This window comes from Spea bombifrons, chromosome 1, assembly GCF_027358695.1.
Source record: "Spea bombifrons isolate aSpeBom1 chromosome 1, aSpeBom1.2.pri, whole genome shotgun sequence".
Lineage (NCBI taxonomy): Eukaryota > Metazoa > Chordata > Amphibia > Anura > Pelobatidae > Spea > Spea bombifrons.
This window is the reverse complement of record NC_071087.1, coordinates 84,842,106-84,856,787: the sequence shown is the minus strand read 5'-3', so window position 1 is coordinate 84,856,787 and position 14,682 is coordinate 84,842,106. Positions and strand designations below refer to the sequence as shown.

Here is a 14,682-nt window from a genome sequence, read left to right as displayed (position 1 = left end):
TTAGAATAGTGATGGAATTAAAACATCCATGGGATAGGCATAACGCTATCCTGAATCTTCGGTCTTTACCATCCAGGACGGCAATATGTTCTCGCAACAATCGCCACAGAGCAGTGGCACAGTTATTTTCTTTTTTAATAGGCGTTTAGGGGACATTTTTTGGGGGGGGTCCAGTGGGATTGTCCCCTCAAAATAGTCTCGCCACCCTGTATTACATGATTGTATTGGTATTTTATAATGCTGCACTTCACAGTACATTATAGTAGCCAGGAGTTTCCTTTATTACAATTAACAGTCACCAGATAGTCTATGAGCTTTCACTGCATTGAAGATTCACTCGTCGCCCTTAACTGTTTGTCATCGGAAACCAGTTTCCGTTCACATAGTGAAATAGGTTCTGCAAAGTAATGGGAAACTGAAAGAAAGCACAATACATAGAAAGTACCTTCCATAACGTGTCTATTTTAATGTGCAAAAACACCCTTCCATAAAATATTTCACCTTGTATAGATGAGGCAATTTTCTGTCCCACACAGAAGCTCAGGTAACAATGCTCACTATTTGACCATCTCAGTCACAAGAGTAACTTGAATGAGCCCAGACTAAAACATATTTAAGTCAGTTATTAAAGTTAACCTCACTGATTACATTATACAGGACTAGCTCAGGCATTCTTGCAGATACATTTTTCCGTGAATGAGTGTAAATCATTACAAAATAGGTAAACTCTTTATTCACTTAATTTTGTCCATTGCACAAAATGTCTGTTGGTAATACTCTTAAAATGTAGTAACTACTCTCAATAGGACTCCTGATGGCAAATAAACAGTACAGGAACCGGTATTATTATTCTGCCTTTTATATGTATTCAACCAGTACCTTCTAGTAATTTCTGTTTGTACTATAATGGAAACCACATGAGCCACACTGAACACCGTAGTACACAGAACTACAGAGCACAACCTAAACTCTGTTTAGTAGATTAGTGGATCGTGGAAACACGTGCATTGAAAATATTACTTACGTCACGCCTTGGCATTTTTGTGACGGATTGAAATTATGGAAAAGAATGACCTCAAAAGGAAGGTTATGTGTCTGGCTTCTGAATTAATGAGGTGGTAAATGATAAAAGCTTGAAACATATAACTCCTTTGCACACCAGCTATAAATACTGCTTAGAAAGCTAACTGTAAGAAAAATAAAGAGGGACAGAGCTGTAGGTATGATGAGAATTGGAAGACTACACAAAAACCGGCTGGGAGAAGTAACTTCTAAGGCCATTCTTATAGGGTAGGTCAGATGCTAATTCCTGGGGGACCCAAGTGGCATGTGAGGAATTTCTCTGCATCCTGTCCTATTACTGTTGACGTGAAATACAAGCCACCATTCAGTGAACATGTTTTTTTCCCATGGACTTAACGTGTTTCTTAACATAATAGGCAAAAAAAATAGGGCTTACAAGCGAAAAAGGTTTTGCTGGTATAAGGAATGTTTAAGGAGGATGCGTTTATTGTTTTTTAAATATGTTTTGTCCTACGTTTGCAGGTAGTAGGCATAGGAGATTCTAGGTTTCTGTGCTGCCGGAAAAGACACAATTCAGAATAATTTTGTAAAGTTTCTACATTCTTCACAGCCTTCGCACATAGACATAGTAGTCATTGCAAATGGTCTAGAGTTGGACACAGCTGAGTTAGTGTTACTGTCCAGCCATCACATTCAATTTAACACATATGATATGATATGATATAAGTGCCACATTATATTTTATCTTTTTATGCATTCAAAGTCAGCTTTATTTTCTTTTCCTTGTTTGTAACTGGCCACACTGCATCCATTCCCTTCTTTTATTCTGATTTTTCAATGCCTGTCCTTCTGTTTCCTATAGCTCACTCATATTTTTGGATACAAAATATATGTCTGTGTGAATAATGTATATTATTTTGCTGATAACTTTGGTTATATAGCTTTGGTTTTATACATTTTGTTATGAATTATTCTAGGTATTTAATTTGTAAATTTGTTCATGTTTGTTTTTTTCAGAAACCTCAAACGTTAGAGGATGATCTTAAATTGAGAAAAGACCAAGATCAAAATAGTGCCAACACTTCTGACTGTACAAACCTTATCTTAACAAACAAAGAAACTATGGAGATTGAGGTCCAGGTCTCAGAGCATAAAGGCGTCACATTGGTAATGCCAGATGAGCCACTTGACAATCAAATTGTTTTACTTTCTGCTGGTCAAAGCCAAAATGGACTGAAAGATAGACATGAATCAATAGACAGTGATGTTGCTAAGGAAATCCGATATTTAGATGAAGTATTGGAAGCAAATTGTTGTGATACATCTATGGAAAACCCATTCAATGGCTCTTCTTCTCCCGAACCTACAACCATAATTGTTGATGGGTCAGGACCTTCTGTCAGTGTTACAAATGAGGATTTTCCCTCCAAAGTAGAGTCTATAGCAGTGGACCGTAAACCTCTTCCTATAGTAGAGTTAAATGAGCCTACTGAAGAGAGGGAGCCTCTTAAAATGAATGGTCATTCACATGGGGAACTGAAACATGAAACAAATGAGGAGTTCTTTAATCCAGCAAGTCCAAATTCTTCAAACAGTTCACGGAGGTCATCTAGAGATGGGGAAAATATGGTGAAAACTATTAAAAAAGAGGCTAAATTTGAGTTGCGTGCGTTTCATGAGGAAAAGAAACCATCAAAATTATTTGAAGATTTTAATGAAAAAGAACATTTTAGGGTGCGGAAAGTGAGACCTTCAGAAGAGGTTCTAGAGCTAGAAAAGGAGAGAATGGAACTTATCAAAAGTCAAGCAGTAAAGAAAAACCCTACTATTGCAACAAAGTGGTGGAATCCACCACAGGAAAAAACTCTAGAAGAACAGTTAGATGCTGAACATTTAGAATCGCACATGAGGTACAAAGAACGTAAACAAAAACTGCAACAAGGATCATCTTTCCCACCACCAATGAAAAGTACTACTACCCACTTTGTTCCTTCTGAGTCAACTGCAGTTAATAAGGACGACATTGTCACAGAACAAATTGATTTTTCAGCCGCAAGGAAACAGTTTCTTAACGACAATACAGGTCAGCCTAACTTTAAAGGACCACCAAAGAAACCTGTTACACCTATCCTTTATTCAGTTAAGCCTTTCTATAAAGTAAGCCCTGCAAGTCATCCTCAATCATCCATCACAGTGACAAATCCGTTGCCTGCATGTGGTGACATGGCAAATGTGGAATCAGATGAAATGCCTGTGATAAAAGCAGAGCTGGTGACTTGTGCATCGGAAGATCAGCAACCTGGCTCTCAGAGGCATGTGGCAGAACCATCGACAGAATTCTTAAGTGCCACTGCAACATTTTCAGTTGTGAAGGGTGATGAAAGTGATGTGTCAGACCAATTTTCAAAATCTGTCACATTTTCTTCTCTTCCAGAGGAGCTGGACTCTGGTTTAGATGACCTTTCCTTGAAATCTCAGGACACTACAATCATGGAGACACTTTCAAATGATTTCAGCATGGACAATATTAGCGACAGCGGTGCTTCAATTGAGACCATGAGTGCTGTACATGAAAATTCCCTCGGAGACATCTCTCAATCACAAACACCTCTTTATGATAACACCCCATCTGAAGGCTCCAAGTTCTTTAGCGATCAAGGTTTTTGTTCACCCTCATCCACACTGCATGATTCCATTTCTCTGGATGATCAATTAGAGTATCGTGCTGGTGTTTTGGTTCATAACGTAATTCAACAAGCTCTGGCAGAGAAAGCAGGAATGATCAGTTGCCCTGAAAACGACAGTCTATCTGATAGTAGGCACTTAAGTGATAATGAGAACGTAGATGAGTCAAGAGTGGTCATGAGCACGCCCACCCCACCAGTGAACACAGAAGCTTGTGACAAAGCAATATTTAAACCACCTCAGGTTTCATCACCAGTACAAGAAGCCAAGGGGGTGACAGTGATACCAAAGACTCCAGAACCAGAGAAGGAACCCCTGCGAAAAACAATTCAACCCTTAAGCATAGCTCCACTGACCACTGAAGAGATCATTGAAGAAAATAAGCAAGAGAGTTACTTCAGTAAGTACTCCCAAGCTGCTGAGCTAAGAAGCACTGCTTCAATTTTGGCTACACAAGAGCAAGAAATTACCGTGGGGCCCTTTAAACTAAGATCGAAGAAGCAGAAAACATTATCTATGATTGAGGAAGAGATCAGAGCGGCGCAGGAGAGAGAACAGGAACTCAAGAGACAGAGGCAGAGCATGTCAGGCCCACAAAGCCCTTCTAGCAAAAACGCACCAGTAGCGCCCACTAGAACAGTCTCCTACAAGACAGCTCCTGGTAAGGCTTCTGTTCTTTCATTATGATTAATCATGTGTGACTCTCATTACATACATAAAAAATGGAAGAGGTGTTGCCCTGAGGCATATTTGACATGTCTGCTTTACACAGTTTTGATATTTAGCCTCCAAATGTCCTCACATTAAATGATTAGTTAAATTACTCAAGTTTAAACCACCATGTGACTTTGCTGTTTTGAGTTATTTTGTTCATTAGTCTTTCATAGTAGACATCTTTAGTACCAGCTTCAAGAAGTCAACTTGTGTACCTTGGAAGACCAGGTGCCCACCTGCACCTTATGGTACGCCCCTGCATTAAAATAGATTCTAAAACTCAATATTTTTATGTCATTTTAGATTTTTGTGCAGATTCTAGGTCACATAAATATATACATTTTTAAAAAAAATGTAAATCTCCCCAGTCCTAAACCCGTTCATATTACACAATATCAATCACCAACATGCCTGGATATAAATTTAAGCAAAAATGCCTCTTGAGTGTATCTGTCAGTGTAGTTTAGTTGACCAAGGGATAGCATAAGTATAAGTGATTCGTAAACAAGGACGTTGTTTAATTATAAGATTGAATTGAACAGTAAAAAACCTATATTGTTGCCATATTTTTAACATTTCAAACACTATTTACTTTTTGTCCTTTACAACTGGGTCATTGGAACAGAGTTCACAAAAAAAAATGTGTCGTGTACATAAGTATTGTCTGTTTAATCTCCTCACAGTACAGGCTTTTCTACAAATCTCTAATGGATAAGCTCATATTGAATGCCAAGTGAAAAAAAAAAACGCTGTCAACAAAATGACAACCCCAGGCCCTCTAGTTTTAAAGACTACTATAACTAGTCATGGGTCTCGTCCGCAGCCAAAGCATTTTGCTGCCAGTGCCGACATTTATGGGGGTTTATGTATGTTATTCTTAAACATTTCCAATTAGAACTAGACTTGCGTTACTGGGTTAGTATTATTCTAATTAATAATAATCACATTCTGACACACACACTCTATATTATGAAGAAGCATCGTAGGGTTTTACATTTGTTTTCCTGGAATGAAGTAGCTATTAATAGATAGAGGCAGTGTTGACATAAAACATAATTGATATAATTTGCCGATGATCTGATACCTAGATTATCTGTCTCACCGTTTTTGTTTCATTATGGGTGGTTTTTAAGCTTGTTAAGCTTATTTTTTGTTCTGGTACAGAGTTGTGGATGAAAAAGAGAGAGCAATAGGAAAGGAGATATTTTGACAGGTGACGTGTATGGTTCAAGGAGTGAAATTTTATGTTGTTTATAAGAAAATGTTTGCTTGGCTACATGGCCTAAGTATAATTGGATTTTTGGCTGATATTTAATGTTACATGGTAAGGGCAAAGCGAAACTAGTGTTGAAGGTTTTTTAGAGCTTAGTGGGTTTGTTGGATATGCTTGGGTTCCCTGAAGAGTCCTGGCTATACAATGCTCTATGAAGATAAGCAGAACGCCTGGCTGACAGCTGTTGGACAAAAGCAAGAAAGGACTTGGCAAAAAAACGCCGCAGACAGATGTACCAAGCATGCCATTGAGGAAACCAGATAAAAATGACCCGAAATACCATAAAGAGGAACTCCCTCCAATATTTTTCTGTTACTCACAATATCTGTGTAGTCTACTTAGGTATCGGAATATAGCACTTGGAATATTGTTTTGTTTTTGTTTTCTTTTACCAGACATAATGTGGATGGCCAATGATCGCCATGGGCGATCAAATAGAAAACATGTGCTAAGCATGCATCTGTGTGTAATAATTATTACTGACTATAGAACGTTCGTACTTCAATTGGTAAACATAGCATAACAAGTAGTGTATAACATAGCAATGTGGATTTACAGAGGAGAGAGATGGATCAGTCACTCAACTGTATTCGAGTGTAAATGTTATTTATATAAATATATTATTAAACTATAAATTTGACAGATAGATGGAAGCTCTGAACAAAGCATTCTTATTTTGTATGCTTTATAGGATCATTTCATTAAGTGATGTTATGTTTTGTCATCCGCATGTTTTCAGTGAACTCGGTTAACCTTATTCAGGGATGGTTTTGCAGATTTTTGACTCTTGTTCTCCTGTTTGAGTATAGTGTAGGGAAATGCTTAGCATTGTATTGTAGCTGTAAAACAGAGAAAAAATGGTATTATGATACAGTATTTTAAGAAAAAAATGATCATGCCAGCTACATGGAAGTAAAAACAAGATACCCTAGGTAGACCCAGTTAAACTCTCTTGCAACGAACCAAACAATAATGGGGCGCAGATACATATAAGGAAAAAAGCACAAACAAAAACAATAGTGTAGAGTGTAAAACCAATATTATATGTGAATAGAATATTGCACTCACAAAAATAATGGATGAATCAGACCCGTCTATGTTGAATGCAAAGTGTCTTTAATGTTCTTGTAAATCTAAAAAATAAACTTAAAATAGTGCAATATCCGAGAGGATATAAAAATAGCCAGCAGGAAATCCACTCACATTTTGTTCATGCACCAAAGTGCTTGGAAAGTGTCAGCAAGAAGTCCACCGGTATAAAGATGTAAAATGATAGTAGTAGTCCAAGAAAAGTACTTCCAAACGCGTTTCGCCAACCTGGCTTCTTCAGTAGAAGTATAATCCGTAAAGTAATTGATTTTATTCGATTGCTGTATTTTTATACAGCTACTTCCGCATATACGTCGTCTCGCGTCGTTCGTTGTCGTCATCACGTCGTCCGTTTTCGTCATCGCGTTGTCCGTTTTTTTAAACGCCGTCTATTTTCGTTTATTGTTGTTTTTTCGTCAATTTGCGTCATTCCGCCCTATCGCGAGTCATCTTTATCTTCCGTTTTCCCTTTTTATTCTTGTGTATTTTTCTTTCACCATGTGGGTAGAGATCGAGGAGTAAAATGATTGTGTTGCCTGGTTCCGTATATCTACGAGAATCCTAGGTGAGCGACTCGAGTAAAATATAAATAAATATAAAAAGTGTCTCCTAATGAATGAATCAATATTATTTTTATGATATATTAAATAAAAATATAAATATAATATATGTGATGTGGTCTGATGATTACTATTCTAGTATAGATAGAATCATTTCTCTGTGATGTGTGACTTATCTGTGATGTGTGACTTGTGATGAATGTGAATTGATGTGATAATGATTGGATCTTGTCTCTAAATAGATAAACACTTGATGTGTCATTAGGAGACACTTTTTATATTTATTTATTAGACACTCGTAATATTGTTTTTAATTTCATACACAATTCTGTTCTTGGTGGATGTGTTTTTCCTTTTATGTCCTCTCTCCGTTGCGTTCTCTCCTCGTGTCTTTACCGTCTATACCCGCCGATAAGGATATGATAAGAACTTTTACTTACCTAGGTAATCAATTTTAACTATATGTCTCTCTTTAATTCTTGAGATGATCGCATCTCAAATTGAGTCGCCCATTTGAGCCGCCTACTCGAGTCGCTCACCTAGGATTCTCGTAGATATACGGAACCAGGCAACACAATCATTTTACTCCTCGATCTCTACCCACATGGTGAAAGAAAAATACACAAGAATAAAAAGGGAAAACGGAAGATAAAGATGACTCGCGATAGGGCGGAATGACGCAAATTGACGAAAAAACAACAATAAACGAAAATAGACGGCGTTTAAAAAAACGGACAACGCGATGACGAAAACGGACGACGTGATGACGACAACGAACGACGCGAGACGACGTATATGCGGAAGTAGCTGTATAAAAATACAGCAATCGAATAAAATCAATTACTTTACGGATTATACTTCTACTGAAGAAGCCAGGTTGGCGAAACGCGTTTGGAAGTACTTTTCTTGGACTACTACTATCATTTTACATCTTTATACCGGTGGACTTCTTGCTGACACTTTCCAAGCACTTTGGTGCATGAACAAAATGTGAGTGGATTTCCTGCTGGCTATTTTTATATCCTCTCGGATATTGCACTATTTTAAGTTTATTTTTTAGATTTACAAGAACATTAAAGACACTTTGCATTCAACATAGACGGGTCTGATTCATCCATTATTTTTGTGAGTGCAATATTCTATTCACATATAATATTGGTTTTACACTCTACACTATTGTTTTTGTTTGTGCTTTTTTCCTTATATGTATCTGCGCCCCATTATTGTTTGGTTCGTTGGATTTTTCACACCCTGAGGAAGAGTGTTCGTTTTTTGGGTTGCTGCAGTCTTATCAGGGAAGTATTATATCATTTGTACACTATATACACCACACGTGATTTTAGGTTATTCACGTCTTTTTTTCTTTTTTTCTATAAACTCTCTTGCAAGCCAGGTCTGGAGCTGGTTTGGCAGAATAAACCTCAAATGCACACTGGCAAACTTGAGCTCGGCTTTACGTATCTGCTTTGAGCCAAAGAGGAAGAGACAAATGCATACAGGGAATTCTCATGAATCCTTGCGTGGATTTTCAGGGTGAAAAATTATATTTAAAAGGGACCTTTAGGAAATAAAGTTAGCCAAGTGCATATGATTACTGGTTTCAATCAAGTAACATTTTGCCTTAATTTTACCACTAGCGTTTTTCATGTGGCACAAAAATGTGGCAATGGTTTGTTATTGCCATAAACTGGATAAATATTCATAAATGTTTTTATGTGATTAAACCTCCAGAGGAAATAATTCAATGACAGAATTGCTTAGGTTTATTGGCTTGAAACGATAAAAGTCTCCAATGTCTTCCCGAAGTGTAAAAGCACTTTTATATGTAAGTGATTTTGTTTCCATTCAAATAGTAACAAGGTCCAGAATGATTCCAGTGATAGCACATGTAAAGAAACTTAGTTTTTTTTTTTTTTTGCTGTGCAGAACATTGATTCTAGCTGCTTGTATACGGCAGGTTCCTACATGCATATTATATGGTAGTAGTGTGACACCTAGTGGCCATTCCCTTTATCACACAAAATAATACATCAAGTTGACATAAAGTTGACATAACTACCCACTCATATGTATAAACACCTTTAATTAATATACATTGATAAAATTGTACATTGGTTATATATACACAAATATTTTTCTTTATTGCACAAATCAGTGTCACAAGTAGCTGTTTTTTTTGTACAAAGTAAACATGAGACTTAAAACATGAATTGCTCACTAGCTATTTAACTGGTTCAATTTTATAAGATTGTTAAACCAACTGCATGTTGCTTTACATGCCTGAAGAGCGGCAAATTGCCTGGCAAGCATGCACTCCAATTGCACTTCACCACTAAAGGTATGAAGTTGTCTGCAGGCTCAAACTGATCAAAACTGGTCTATCCAAGTATTGATATAACTAGCCTTTTCTATAGAAACAAAGGAGGGAAGGGTGGCAACTGTCTCTTGGGATGCTGTATTTTGAAGATTTGAGGCCACTACAGGAAGGGTTGTTTTGTTGTGTTTTACTTACCATTCTACACAAGAGAGTGTTTACAGCGAGAAGGTCTGTAGGCAGCGCTTAGACCGTGACCTTTTATATTTCTTACATGTTTTTCCTAGTAGTAAAATGTGAGCTGAACCGCACTGTATAGTGGGTTTGATGTCAACCGTAATTTGGGCCATCCACGTCCCCCAGGCTGACTGCTACCAGCCCCGCTTGCTCACGATGGCACCTAGACAATAGTGTATTACTTATTGTAAAACATGGACAGACCAAGACCTATATAGTACTTGAATGTTTTTTAATAGGTTTACTTTGTACATAATTTATGAAATGCCCATTGGAAATTCTCAGAAAACGAGGTGTATAAACCTGTACCTGTCCTACTGACAGCTAATACGTTGCAAATGCTACATGTGAGCCCTACTGACCCTAATATGTTTTTTCAATGGCTGTACTAATATGATTTCTTACTCTTTCAGGGAAAATCGAAAAGGTGAGGACCCCCACGTCACCAAGAGCTGAATGTTCCCCAGGTCTGCCTGATCAGATTTCTGAAGAAGGGGCTGGATCTCAGCGCCCTAAAAATCTCATGCAAACACTCATGGATGATTTTGAGACACACAAAACTAAACGGCGTGATCGAATGGATGATGCTAGTGTAAGTTTTCCGCCTAGTACCTTTTTAATTAGCCAACCATTTAATTCAAAGACCCATGTCATTGGGTCAAAATGCTAAATGTAAAGCATTCAGAAGTCCATTGGTTTCCATTGTAATTGTTCTGCATTTAGCACTTTGTCCTGTAATTGTTTTCTATGTGTATACATTTTATAAATTTGCATTTATAATAAAAGCTCTCGGCTTACCATACATTTCCTCCAAAATGCAATTAAATGCATTTGCTATATTAGGTTTTTTTTGTATTAACGCACACAGAGAGGGACTCAGGCAGTCTCTCACGCACACAGAGACTCAGGCAGTCTCTCACGCACACACACACAGACTCAGGCAGTCTCTCACACACACACACAGACTCAGGCAGTCTCTCACGCACACAGAGACTCGGGCAGTCTCTCACACACACACAGACTCAGGCAGTCTCTCACGCACACAGAGAGAGACTCAGGCAGTCTCTCACGCACACAGAGAGAGACTCAGGCAGTCTCTCACGCACACAGAGACTCAGGCAGTCTCTCACGCACACAGAGAGTCACATAAATGAGTAAAATCTACTGTAAAAAATGCACTTTAAACAATTTCAAGCTGTTTAGCAAATATATATATTTCTACATATACATATATATATGAAAAGCAGTTAATCAAAGTGCTCAATAGAAGTCTGGAAAAAGTATGCACTGGTGCTTTTTAGATAATTGATTGTGAATTGTTTATGTGACAAATGCTATTAATAAAAGTAAGTATTTTTTTTTTACAAATTTATGATGCCTCCTTTGATGTTTTATCAATTGCATTTGTCACATTAAAAACATCTCAAGCAATCATCTAAAAAGAACAAGTGCATACTTTTAATTACCATTAATTAATCCTATTAATTAACTCTGGCCCCAGTTTCCCATAGGCGTCTTTGTCACTAAATAGCTTCCCATAGTCCCATGTTTAGTGACATGTTTGCCTTTGCCCCCAGTCTCCTCACTGAACGGGGCTGGCACCGCCCACAAAGGTAATTGAGCAGCGCTGGTGCCGCCCACGAATGATATTGAGCGACGCCGGCCGACTAACTTCTATTTCAAATCGACAAGGGTGGCATTTTAAGAAGCCGTCCCCGTTGATCCGAAATAGAATTGAGTCAGCTGGCAACTCAGTGACCTTCGTGGGCAGTGACAGCCCCGTTCAGTGAGGAGGGTGGGTGGAGCAGCGGGGTTGTCTGCATCGCACAGACGTCCGCTGCTGCCGGAAAGGAGGATCCAAGTCCCCTGCAGCGCCGCGGGGGATCTGGATCCTAAACCCAATTATAGGCTGCACAACCACTTTAAGTTGGGGGAAAGTGCAGCCTATAATAGGGTAATTAAGAAACGGTTTGCGTGAACCGGTAAGAACCAGCTCAATCCCACCACTGGTGATGTGTGTAAGCTAAAAATGCTTCAGGAATTTTTTAGGTCAGCAAGCCTATTTCTATGTAATGATTTTACTTAATGACACATGGAACAGAGAATGCTATAAGTGCTGGCCGTGTGTCCTCCAGGCTAGATCTCTTCAGCGAAGCCGGAGATTTCTGAGTTAGTTCACAGACTTCAGTACCTTGAGGAATGTAATCACTTTAAAAAAAACATAAAATAGCAAACAGCTGTAGGACATACAGTTGTTTACCATACGTGGTTTATATATTAAAGCGATAGCTTTCAGCCCGTTGCTCTGGGCAAGCAATTAATAACCAACCTTTTATAGGGAGACAAGGAAACTGGTGACTGTCCACATGTGCCTTCTGCAACTAACCATCCAGCATTTGTGTTTTGTGTGTCTTTGGCCTGCTGAATTCGTAGCGTTGTTGATAAACTTTCATTCCTTTCTGTCCATGTTTTTCTTCTCGTCAGTCTGTATACTACCGACTACAACCTGATAGCTAAACCTCTGCACTCTTTCTCTGTATATCGCATGCCAGGCTACCGCTGTATACCGCTAGCCACTTTCCTAGTATCGGCTCTGTGTCTGTGTGTACATCTGCTGCACTAATGCTCTTCTCTTCCTTTTTCTCACCAGTACACCTGTAAATTACTGTCTTACAGAGTTACTTCTGAGGTACCTAGAAATGCTTGTTTTCTCCAGGCTGCATGCGTGCACTCTTAAGAGATGGGGTGGTTGCCTTTCTTTGTGTGTGTATTTTGTCTTTTGTCTGTCATGCATTTGTTTAGAGGATTGTAGATAAGTATTTATTAGCAATGGGGTTTTAAATAAGTGTTTCCAAATTGCCTTATCCATGTCCAACGTACGTGTATGGAATAAGGGTTACTAGTAAACCAACATGTAACTATAAAATGCCACAAAAGAGATCAGCTGATAAGACGTAAAGTATACTATATGACCAAAAGTATGTGGACACCTGACCATTATTCCTATATGAACTTGTTGGTCATCCCATTCCAAAACCACGTGCACTAATATGTTGGTAGCCCCACTCTTCTTGAAAGGCTTTCCACGTGATTTTGGGGTGTGTTTGTGGAAATTTGTGCCCATTCAGCAAAAGAGCACTGGTGTTGGACGAGATGGCCTGGCTCGCAATCAGCATTCCAGTTCATCCCAAAGGCCACTCGAGTTCCTCCATACCAAGCTTGTTAAACCATGTTTTTATCGATCTTGCTTTGTGCACAGTCATGCACGCACAACTAAGACCCTTCATCAAACTGGTGCCACAAAGCAGCTAAAGGGTTTAAGCCTGTTTTAAAAAAAATGTACATTTTTTAATTTTTCATATTTAAGGATGTGGCCTATTTAAGGAATATAGGAGGCCCATATTTGGGGCCAATATGGTACATCCATTACCTTTTTACTTTTCAGTTTCCATTTATCCATCTTGTTTTGTTCATTTTACCTAATTTGCCATTGTAATCTGTGAAGTTAATTTACTAAGTATATTTCACTAGTTTTCATAACTCATTACTTTCTCTGACGACTTAGTCGTAAAGTTATTGATATGCATGTAGTGTATGTATGATGGTGGTAGAATTGTTCCTCTGGAAAGATAACGCTCTTGCAGATCATCAGATTAACGCAATCACATTTATCAACCATTGAATTATTTCAGGTCCTGGAAGCCGTAAGAGTAAACCGGAGGAAGAGTGCACTCGCTCTACGATGGGAAGCTGGGATATATGCCAATCGTGAAGAGGATGAATAAGTATTCCATTCCTAATGAGAGTATATCCAGAAACCAAAAAAGAATCATTTAATCATATATTTATTGAACATTATACAATCTGGGCAGCCCAAATAGAGATAATGCTGACCTTGTTTGTAAGACGGAGATAAAAAATCGGCAGCAGTTGGTGTGCATACAAGACCAGCTGAGCTTTGGTGGACTCTCAGGAAAATGGTCTCTGGCAGGAGGAGCAGCCCCTACATGGCAGAGCACAGCTTATTTGATGTCCAAAACCAGACACTAAAAAAAGTGGGCAGATGCTTCCTTTAAAAAGGAAATAAAGGACTTGTTTGAAATGGACCACTTTAAGATGGGATGTATTTGGGCAATACATCCCACAAGAGGAGCATTGTATGTTTCAAATGGGACAGAGGTCCATTTGCACGTGTCTGTGGGTTTGTCTTCTTGTGGAGCACAATCATAATAACTAACACCCTTATTGTAGCCATAATATGTCGTTTTATGCTTGGATTTCTTAGCAGTTGTAATGGAAAAGAAAAAGTATATGTTTCATATAGTTTTCTTAACCCTTTACTTCTTGGATTCATACCAGCAGGTTACTGTAGAAAAAGGTGATGGTGTTTCATATGTCTATATGAAAGGGGTTGCTTGCATTTGGGAGTTCTGTATCAGTATTCTAGATTAATTCAATTACAACATAGAGAATGTTTGTGTGTTAAGCATGACAAAATCATCACAAACTGAGTGCGTACTCTCAGGGATAATAATAGGCTGATCAAGTATTGCTTTTTCCATTTTGAATGTAACCAAATAATATTTCTAAAACACAGGGTGAAAATATGTTTCATGCTCTGTTCATATCTGAAATTTGCATGTTTAAAAAGTGGTGCCAGCTTTTCTTTGCAAAATGGGCCACTTAAATCTTTGCAAAGAGCATTAGAAGTAGATGCAACAAGTTGGGTTACTATTTGGAAAGTACTGACACAGAACGGCAAAAGGCAATGAAACCTCCATAAAACC

The 14,682-nt window shown here is 38.3% G+C and overlaps 1 protein-coding gene across 4 annotated transcripts in view; it reads left to right on the top strand.

Moving 5' to 3' along the window:
* PALM2AKAP2 (PALM2 and AKAP2 fusion) overlaps nucleotides 1-14,202 on the top strand; it is a 120,601-nt gene extending 106,399 nt beyond the window's left edge. For all 4 annotated transcript variants that reach the window (XM_053465774.1, XM_053465775.1, XM_053465776.1 and 1 more), the window contains 3 exons: nucleotides 2,041-4,369; nucleotides 10,309-10,487; nucleotides 13,588-14,202. In XM_053465774.1, the coding sequence (XP_053321749.1) occupies nucleotides 2,041-4,369; nucleotides 10,309-10,487; nucleotides 13,588-13,680 (2,601 nt within the window). In that variant the 3' untranslated portion in view covers nucleotides 13,681-14,202. The remainder of the gene's footprint in view (nucleotides 1-2,040; nucleotides 4,370-10,308; nucleotides 10,488-13,587) is intronic.
* Nucleotides 14,203-14,682: the final 480 nt, after the last annotated feature.